Source organism: Agelaius tricolor, unplaced genomic scaffold, assembly GCF_023055355.1.
Source record: "Agelaius tricolor isolate 1412-34295 unplaced genomic scaffold, bAgeTri1.0.p SCAF_11, whole genome shotgun sequence".
Lineage (NCBI taxonomy): Eukaryota > Metazoa > Chordata > Aves > Passeriformes > Icteridae > Agelaius > Agelaius tricolor.
Window position 1 is genome coordinate 225989 of NW_027269271.1, and position 9493 is coordinate 235481.

Genomic DNA, 9493 nt, shown 5'->3' on the forward strand with positions numbered 1-9493 from the left:
GTGGACATATACATCAATCCTGGCTTGAGAATTCAATAAAAAAATGACAGATGTTGAGGCCTTAGATAACTGATAAGTTAAACATGTCCACTTCCATCACACGTTGTCATTAGGGCCCACATATAATTACAATTTACCAATATAACTTCCTGCAAAGCCAGACATCATATTGTACATTTGATATTTATTGATTAACATACTTACCTGTCATCAGTAAATCACTGTGTCTCTCTGCAGGAGTAGCCTGTGCTGTGCACCACAATAATAGTGCTGCTTAGAGTCCAATTTTAATGAGGTTTGAAATTATCGGATTAGTTATTGATGTAAAGCAGTGTGGCATTCACATTCTCTGAACAGAGAGACATAATTCTCTCTCTCTGGGTTTTTTCCTAAAGAAGCACAGAGAGAGAAGATAAAAACAATTCTTATCTCTATTCTCTACTCCTGTAATTTTACACATGTCTGTGTTGCAGGAGGATGTTTAAGGGTCAGGCTTGCTTGTATCTAATTCTCAGGGCGTCTGAAGGGAAAGTAATGTGTTTGTGTGTCCATACCCAGAAAAAACAAGCCAAAATACCAATGCATTTTATCTGTGAAGAAAAACCCAGAAGACACTGGTATTATTTTAGTATACTGTAGATCAAGTGCCTTCATAGCACATGTTTTACATGATAATCAGCATAAACTTCACCCTACACCAATGAATACACATGAATACTATACTCCATAGTTTAGGCAAACAGCTGTATTTTATATTTATCTTTTTACTTTGAAAAACTGTAAGACTAAAACAACAGCAAATGCAGCAATGCAGATGATTTTTTTTCTCCTGCAATGCACAGTCAAATAAACATTTATTTCCCAACAGCAAAATGCTTTTAAAAAAATATTTTTAGTTTTCCCTAAACCCCAGTTTTTAGGGTTTCATTGTGGGGCAAGGAAAACAAAACAAGGAGACTTCCTTGGGGATGGGGGAAGATAGTGCCTTGTGAATTCTAACATCAACAGAACAGTTTAATAATAGGATTCCTCTGCTGCCTGATTTCTCCTGTCTTCTTTAAACCTTAAACACTTGGGTGCCAGAAGAAACCCTTTTACATTTTCAACCATTCTCTTCAATTTCCCATTGAATTGTTGCCATTAGTTTGAAGACTGTGTTTGAGCTTTTGGTAGAACTGTGATTCAAGCAATCAGGGGTAGGAATCTCTTTCCATGTGCCTGTAGAATATTCTCTGTGCTCCATCAAAGCAAGACTGTGTTGGCTCTTGAACAATCCTCATAATTGCTTTCCTTGCAGGACTGTCAATGTTTGTCTGAAACAAAAGCAGGAAGGCCAGTTCAGTCCTGACTACTGTGGTTAGTGGAGGTCGAGAGCAGCGGTGGAGTCTGTGCTGCTGGGCCTGTATGCAGAATATGGCTCCAAATGTGAGGGAGTTTAGCAGGATGAGTTTGGTTTGCTCACTACTTCTAGGAAGAATAAGAGAACAGGGACAATTCAGACAGGAGTTGTCCTGTCAACATGGTTTGGATGGAGTGGCTGCAGTGGAAGGAGCAGCTGAAAATTGCTGGTATCCAGCCCTGCTTTCCTCTGCTAAGAATTGTTCCTAGAGCTAGTTAGGTTCCAGAAAAAACCTGATGAGTCCAAGTGCCTGGAGGTATACAGTACCAGTGGGGAAAAAAAAAAAAGACTAAAAGCGTTATGGCCTGAGATTAATTGCATTTATATATTGTTGAAGATTGCAATGCAAGAGGTTTTCAATTACCATCTGTATGGCAGTTGTCTTTTGTCAAGGGGGCAGTTTGCCTTCTCTCTCTCTTTGAGTGACCACATTCACATCTCCCTCGAGAGGGGACATCTGCTGATAACAGACTATTGAATATTACTGCATGACTGATAAGAACTAAAACATCCCATTGTGAGATGCTCCACCCAGAGGGAGGAGCCAAGCATTGCTACCCGGATATAATCCAGAGGTTTTTGAGACACCGACACGGCTTTCTCCACTGGATTTCCCTGAGGAACAGCATCTGCCTCTTCTTCCACTGGATCTTCAGAGGAAGAATACACCTTTTCCTACAGGACCCTCTTGCTCCAACAGAACCACACCTGACACTTCAGGAGGACTGCAGACACATTTCCAATTGGATTGCTACCAACACCCCACAGGGTGTCAGGTTGGGTTCTCACTCTGTCAGTGATGTTCTAGTGTACTGCATTGTTTATTTTATCCTTTTAGTTTTTTCTTCCCTATTAAAGAACTGTTATTTCCTGCTCCCATATTTTTGCCTGAGAGCCCCTTAATTTAAAATTTATAGCAATTCGGAGGGGTGGGGAGGGTTTACATTCTCCATTTCAGGGGAGGCTCCTGCCTTCCTTAGCAGACTCCTGTCTTTCCAAACCAAGACATATATCAACCTTTTTTGGGAAAAGTTTTCGTTCCTTGAGTTTTCCTGCTTCAATTCATGGTCTGTAGCAAATAAATTGAAGCTCTGCAGGTGTGTAACAGCAGAAAGGTCTGGTGGTCAGCATAAACACCAGATAAAAGGAACCCTTTGAAAGTCCATCAGCTTATGATGAGTTCTATTGGTTGTGTTCAGCTTGACCTTGTCTGTTAGTGTGGAGAGGAGACCTCTAAAGATTTGGTTGGTGCTGATGTCTTTCATGGGTTGAGATCTTCCTCCTCCAGAGGTGTCATTTGAGTGGCCCCTTTTTAAATGCTGCTTTAATTTGAATATAAACTGTGTTTCATATCCTCATGAGCATGTAGTTTTTAGAGTGGTACATAGTTTTTGTGTTAATAGTGAATATCAAGAAATTGTGCTGTCCTGAAGCTCTAGAAACCAGACAGCCAATAGAAAGATTCAAATACACACTATTTTAGAAAAAATTGCACAGCTTATTTATGACTGTCCTGATTTAAGCCCTTACATTTGATTAATGAATTTGGGGTTGGCAATATTGACATTTCTCTCTTGTAAATGCAACTGTGTTGCTGAGTTCCCTATAGCTGCACGTACTAAAAAAAAAATACTGAGAAAAAAGGACAAGAATGCATTGTTTTACCACTTGGCACTTAAAACTAACAGAGGGAACTTTAAAATTTGCTCAAGATTTGGGCAAGAGGGAGTGGTTTAGTAATTTAAAGCAGCAACTGCTCTCAGCCAACATTTGGAAATCCAGCTGATTTGGGTTTGGCTTCTCCTCCAGTGCCAGCAGGGAGGCTGCATTTTGAGACTCTATAATAATTTCACTGTTACACATAAACCAGAAAATAATGAAGCATGATTTTTTAGTTATGTCAGCCTGCAGAGGCAGTGGCAGTAAAAGCCAATGTTCACTTAGTTTTGCAAGGAGAGTAATAAGCAGGAATGTTTAAGGGTCATAGAGCATGTTTGGCTGAGCAGGAATGACTTTTTTCTATAGCCGTTTGTCAGGGGGAAAAAACCCAGATACTTTACATACAAATTTGCTTTTTTCTTAAAAAAAAAAAAAAAAAAAAAAAAAAAAAAAAAAAAAAAAAAAAAGTAACGTGTCTTGGAATCTTTCTTTTCACCCATTTTGCAAAGGGGACAGCACTGGGTACAGTTTTTACTTTGCTCAATTATATTTACTCTTGCAAAGACCAGACTGAGATATAGATATATAGATAGATATAGATATATGTAGCAATGGGATAATCCAAAATATAGTGAAGTGATATCAATGGCTTCTGGATCTGATGTTAAAAAAAGAAAAAAAGAAAAAAGAGATCCATTAATTTGGTTCTTAACTGAATTGTGCATTTTGCTTGTGTTCTTGGTGGATGTAGTTGAAATATTTGCCTGTAGGTGAGATGTAGATTCAAATACTAAAATTCTGTGTGGAAAAGAGTTTGAGGGGAGGATGGATGCAAGTTTTCACTCTCTTTGGCGCAAGAGGAACTAGGCATTTCTTGTTGGTCTGCCGTGTGACACTTCAGGCATTTCTATGAAATAAAGAGCTCCTGATCTTGTAGTCACCTTTTTGGGAGCCTGGGGTTGGATGTAACTCGTGAAGAGCTTCCTGGCCATGGAAATCCTTTTCCTCTGTGATTTTATCTTCTCATAAGCTTCACAGACAAGCCAGAATTCTATGTTTTCATCACTGTGTTCTGTCTTCAAGTAGGTCTTATAGATTATAGGCACATCTATAAATATTTCAGAAGCCAAATTTATACTGCCTGTCTACATGCATTATCTTTAGAGTGCTTTGGAGGTAATAGGGACACTTAAAAAGTAGTGCCTCGGCCCTACACTTCAACCTTGTATTTTCCTGCACATGCAGGGCTCCCTAGTAAATCTAATCCCACAGTAAATCTAAGGTAGGCAAACACTTTGTCTACATTTCCTGAAGAGCTGCAAATCCAGTGGGTTTAGAGTATCTGGCTTTTTATGTGAATCCACCTTTCCATTTTTGGTGTCATAGAGCTTTTAAATTAATTAAAATTCAATGAGTAGTGTTTTTAAGTGCAGTGAAGGAGGCATTTTAAGAAGGACATCATTCTAATTACTGCTGGAAGCTCAAGGTGTTTTATTTAAAGCAAACTTTGTTGCTGGTGCAGCATTCTGGCCTTTCAAATTTCTGAAGATATTGAGCATAGCCTGTCATCTGGCAGAGGGGGTGATCACATGTGTGCCTGCTGCTCCTGCTGTCATTTTGTCTCTTTGAACAGTTTTCTGTTGAGGAGTTTCTCCCTGTGCTGTAACATACTAGGTTGTTTAAGATTTTAACAGCAAAATCTTTTAAGTTAAAAATGCTGTTAATCTTCTAGCTCTGTAATTTTTCTACAGTAAAATACTATAATGCCAGTCCTCAGGAGTAATTTTTAGAGGATTTTGCTGTGACTTTTTCATCACTATTTTAAAAAATGTAATTCAGCAGTGATGTTCTGGACTGCTGCCCATACGAGAAATCTGGGAGAGCTCTGAGTCCCATATGAAGCAGAGGGGGATGGAGTGGGAAAGTTCAGAATTCCTGCTGCATCTACAGTTCTTCCCATCTGTGAATATTGGACCTGCCTTCCATGGCATTTCCCTGAATAGATATGCCATTATCTGGTCTCTTTGGTGTATGCAGGGTTTCTCAAGTGAACTTTGTCACTTTTCTGCTAATATAAGGTGCTACTCAGTATTCTAAGTGGGGATGTGGCAGACAAACCATGCTCTCATTATGTGTCTGTACAGAAATTACACGATTGCAGAAATGGCAAGTTTGGGAAAGCATTTGCAGCATGCTATGTTTATTTCCAGTGTGATGCGTGCTAGGCACGTCACAAAGTTGTTTTTCATTAGTTGTGTATAAGGCAGCATATAGTATGCAGCATGAGTTACTGATTTTGCTTTGTGGGAACTTGTCTCAGCAATCCATCTGGGACACAAACATGCAATTACTTACATTTGATTGTTACCAGATTTTCAAAAGACTGGGACCACTGTAGCACTTCCTCCAAAGACACCCTTTAGAAAAAAGGAGGTCATTATTGCAGGGTTAGCCATGGCTCAAAATAAAAAAACCTAATAACCTTGTTGAAAATCTGTTCCCTAATTTAAATATGAGGTTTATGAATCTTACATTTTAAAAGGCTTTCTTGCATCTTCTAGTTCTTGTGCTTACTATGTTGAGACAAATATTTTTCTTGATGTAACAAATGCAGTTCCATTTCAAGGTCCTCCGTGTAATTCCTCTAGAGATGGCATTCACTTATTTAAACTGTGCTTAAGAGAAACACAAGAAAAGTACTGCCCTTCTAGACAGCAACTTCTTTGGAGACAGAAATCATCATAGAATTCAGGAAATATTGATGTTTGTATTTAGTAGCCAAGTCTTTGGGGACACAAGATCTTATTGTAGTGTTTCAAGGCCTTTAACATCAAAGTTGACTTATCATCTGAGAGCTGAATATAAGGTCCAAGCATAAGGTAAATATTGAAAGGTTAATGCAATCTTAGCTGGAAGAGACTTCCTTCTCCCACCAGTTGTTTACAATGCAGTATGACACATTATTACTAATCTACACAGCCCTTGGAGGTGACTAGAGTCAGATTTTACTTTCATGTTTGCTATTAAACAGTAAGTTCATAAGCTTGTGGGAGTCTCATGCCTGATTCTGGGAAAGAGCATGGAAGTAGTGAGGTGAGAGACTAAACAATTTAAGGAAAAACAAATGTTTGAGGGCAGTATCTCCATTTGAGTGCATGTAGTTCCATTTGCACCAACATATTTTCAAGCATTGAAGTTTTAGGACACCAATGCTGGTAACTTGGAAGAGATGCTTATACTTATGTTAGTAAAAGAAAGGACAAGGGATGTATTCCAGTGGGTGCTTTCCATTATGCCTCAGCCAAATTTGGAGTACGGTCCCCTCTCATTGAGTATTTGCTTTTCATGGCAGCTATAATTTTTGTCAATATAAATTTTGTCAACAACTGTTTAGTATCATAGGGCTTTTTAAAATTTAAATCAAAATTTGCTTTGATATGAGTGCTGCATGATGCTTTATAGATTTCTGCTGCAGAACAACCATTACCTGCTCTGTAGCTTTTTTAATTGGTAATGATTTATAGTTTATTTATAACTTGATACAATTCCCTCTTTCTCTGAAAAAGTACATGACTAGGTGATTATTTTCTCAGGCTTGTGTCAGTTTGACATAGTCAAAGAAATATAGAGTAAGAGAAATGCTACCACTATTGAACTGTGGTGTCAGTAACTCTCTAGTAGCTCTTGCCACTAAAAGATTTTTTTTTTCATTCTTGTGAGCTATTAGCCTTCTCTCTGTAAAAACTCATAAAGCATGTGGTTATGGGGAGTGAAAATCTCTAGATCTTTGAATCATTTTTTTTTCTCCTTACAAACTACTTCTGAGTCATATTTGCTTTTCCTGATGCAGATAATTTTTCACCTGAGGCAGATAATTTTTCACCTGTCAGCAACAACGCTTGTATACAATGAGTGACAATCTTGTCTGTCTCACTGAACATCATCAGGAGAGCCATCTTATTTCCATTTCTGATTATTTGTCTTTAGCATTAATCTGTGAAGCAGAAAAAACCCTGCCTGATGGAGCAGCTGACACAGAGGAAAACCTTTTTTTCCTTTTTACTTTCCTTTAACAATCAGGAAAATATGAAGGGCAGCAAGGGAATAGGTTATGATGATCTGTATTAATGCCCTTTTAGTAGCTGTTGCTCTGATAGTAAATGTCTTGCTGCTCTGATTTAATCTGCAATGTGATTGGATTTGCTGAAGCACATCTATTACACTGAAAAAAAAGCCAAAAAACCTCTCCAAAAATAACTAAGGCTTTGTAGCTGGGACTCAAAAACTGAAACTGTAGTGTCCTGTGGGAGCTATTTCTCACTTATCCTACACCCTCCACTGTGAGTGGCTCCCCTCCCCACCATGGTGCAGAAATCCTCATCCAGTAGTTGAAAACACTGTCTGCATTTCTACTCCTGACTTCACCCAAATGGCAGTTTCAGGGGTTGTCAGGTACTCCTTAGTATTGCCGTGGGGCATGTGTGTCAATAAATCAATTCTGTGTCTGATCTGATAGCAGCAGAAGGCAGTTTGGATGGCAGTACTCCACCACCCCAATGGGACATGTCCCCCAAATTCCTGGCAGTGCTTGGCCCCCACAGAGCCTGGTGGCACCCAAGGACTTGCAGGAGCCACTTGGCCATGTCTCTTATGCTCTACATGAATATTCAGCCTTTGTCAACAGCCTGAATTCTTTTAAAAGATGGACCAAATATTTGGCTTTCTAATTCCTCCCAGGTCCAAATCTGGACTTAATCCGGAGGTGAGTTTGGGCTATGCCTATGTAACATTAAGGGAGTTCCTGGTGGGATATGCCAGTGTACATCAGTGTGCTGCTGAGGAAGGGGCTGCCAGAAGCTGCTTGGCTGGGGCAGCTGTGAAGGTGTTGCCCTCTTTTGCACGATCCTAAGCTTACAATGAAAATCTCCACTGTGAATTTTGAGGGGTTTGTTTCTCCTACTCAGCTGCATGGACTGCAGAACATAAGATTCTTATCCTTACTTACTTAGAACTGATCCCATTTTCTTCTGGTCTGAATATCTTGCAAAGCCAGCAAGTATTTGGACTCATTCTCCTAAACATGGAAAATACGTGGGTTTTGAATCTGCTCTGCTGAGCTGTGGCTTTCTTAAATAAAAACTTATAAATTATACATATAGCAGTGCAATCAGTTCTAGCAGTATTCTTATTTTGTACATCTGATCTTTATCTGTGAGTCATTTCTGAAGCATTTGACAAAAATATATTTTGTAAGATGAGAACTTAAAAAAAAAAAAGGCAAAATACCAGGCCGTCCAGTGGATGTCTCTCGGGGAAAAATAGAAATGTTAATAATTTTCCTCTTTGCTTCTCCAATTATGAAAGGGAATTGAAGGTTGAGCCTGACCCAGAGGAGAATGAAACTAGAAGTCTTTTTTTTTCCCTGAAAGCTCTGGGTGACCAGGATGAAAGATCAGAGCTCAATGTAAACTGGACAATGCTGAATAAATTGTTAAGTGTCTGAGATTAACATTGATATTTGTCCAACATGTACCTCAAAGTCAATAAAAGTCATATAAAACTTGCCTTTATATAGATATGATATCCATAAGAGAGGGTGTAGTTTATTAGGATGAGGCAGTTGTAAATGTTTGTCTAAAAAAGACAAAATAAAAAAATCTGTTGTGACATGGGGTATGTTTAGTGCTTCTCCTTTGGCTTTCAAGCAATGCCAAATGCTGAATTTACATTGGACTGTAAGTTTGTATAGGCCTGCCTGAAATCAAAATAGCCTTATTTATTTAAACTTGGAGTTTCTTTCAGATTTGGGGTTGACTGGCACATATTATAACTCTGACCAATTTTTTCCTTCCAAATGAAGCACACAGTAAAACATAGGACAAGGTTCTATCTCCCAGCTTTCTGAAACTGTGAAATACTTCCTTTGCCTTTAGTATTGTTTTCCTTGTTTCCCTGAGGTCTATATTCAGTTTTATATCAAATGAGGGTCTTGCCTAGTACATTTACTGCAGGGTATTGAAATGTCATAACTTTGCCCAACTGCTACATTGCAACTCCTGCTCACATTATCTGCAGCCCTGTGGGACTACCAGTGGCTGCTGCCTGCTTCAGAATTATCTCAACTATGTTCTCTGCTAGGTCTCCGTGACTTTTGAATTGTTCCACTAGAATTTACACATCTCACCCTCTGCCTAGAAGTAACTGTCTAAAACTACACAATATTCCGTATTTAAGATGAAATTATGCATTAAATTCTGGTATATGGTTATTATTTATCACCTTATTTTAGGCTATATTGTTGAATGCCCTCTATTTTGGGTGTTTCCACGTTGCAATCATTCATCTTCTATCCACTGAGATGTAACTGAAATGCAGCCTTTTTGGCTTTTTTGAAATCTGGAGAAATTAATGTAGGTTTCTTACTATACAGAGATT

The 9493-nt window shown here is 38.7% G+C and overlaps 1 protein-coding gene across 1 annotated transcript; it reads right to left on the reverse strand.

Annotated features, from left to right (window-relative positions):
• Positions 1-1190: 1190 nt before the first annotated feature.
• Positions 1191-8399, reverse strand: RGS13 (regulator of G protein signaling 13). Its single transcript, XM_071435601.1, has 4 exons — positions 8064-8399; positions 5414-5475; positions 4000-4166; positions 1191-1313 (listed from the first exon to the last, which is right to left on the reverse strand). Exons 1-4 carry the CDS (start codon positions 8138-8140, stop codon positions 1191-1193), a joined length of 429 nt encoding a protein of 142 aa, XP_071291702.1. The 5' UTR covers positions 8141-8399.
• Positions 8400-9493: the final 1094 nt, after the last annotated feature.

Excerpts from the sequence above, each read along its gene's own strand:
- RGS13 (XM_071435601.1), bottom strand. The coding sequence starts at position 8,140 with ATGTTTAGGAGAATGAGTCCAAATACTTGCTGGCTTTGCAAGATATTC. Across the intron at positions 5,476-8,063 it reads GAAAATGGGATCAGTTCTAA|GGTGTCTTTGGAGGAAGTGC; the intron begins GTAAGTAAGGAT and ends TTTTTTCTAAAG. Across the intron at positions 1,314-3,999 it reads AACCCCAGGCTCCCAAAAAG|ACAAACATTGACAGTCCTGC; the intron begins GTGACTACAAGA and ends CTTTTGTTTCAG.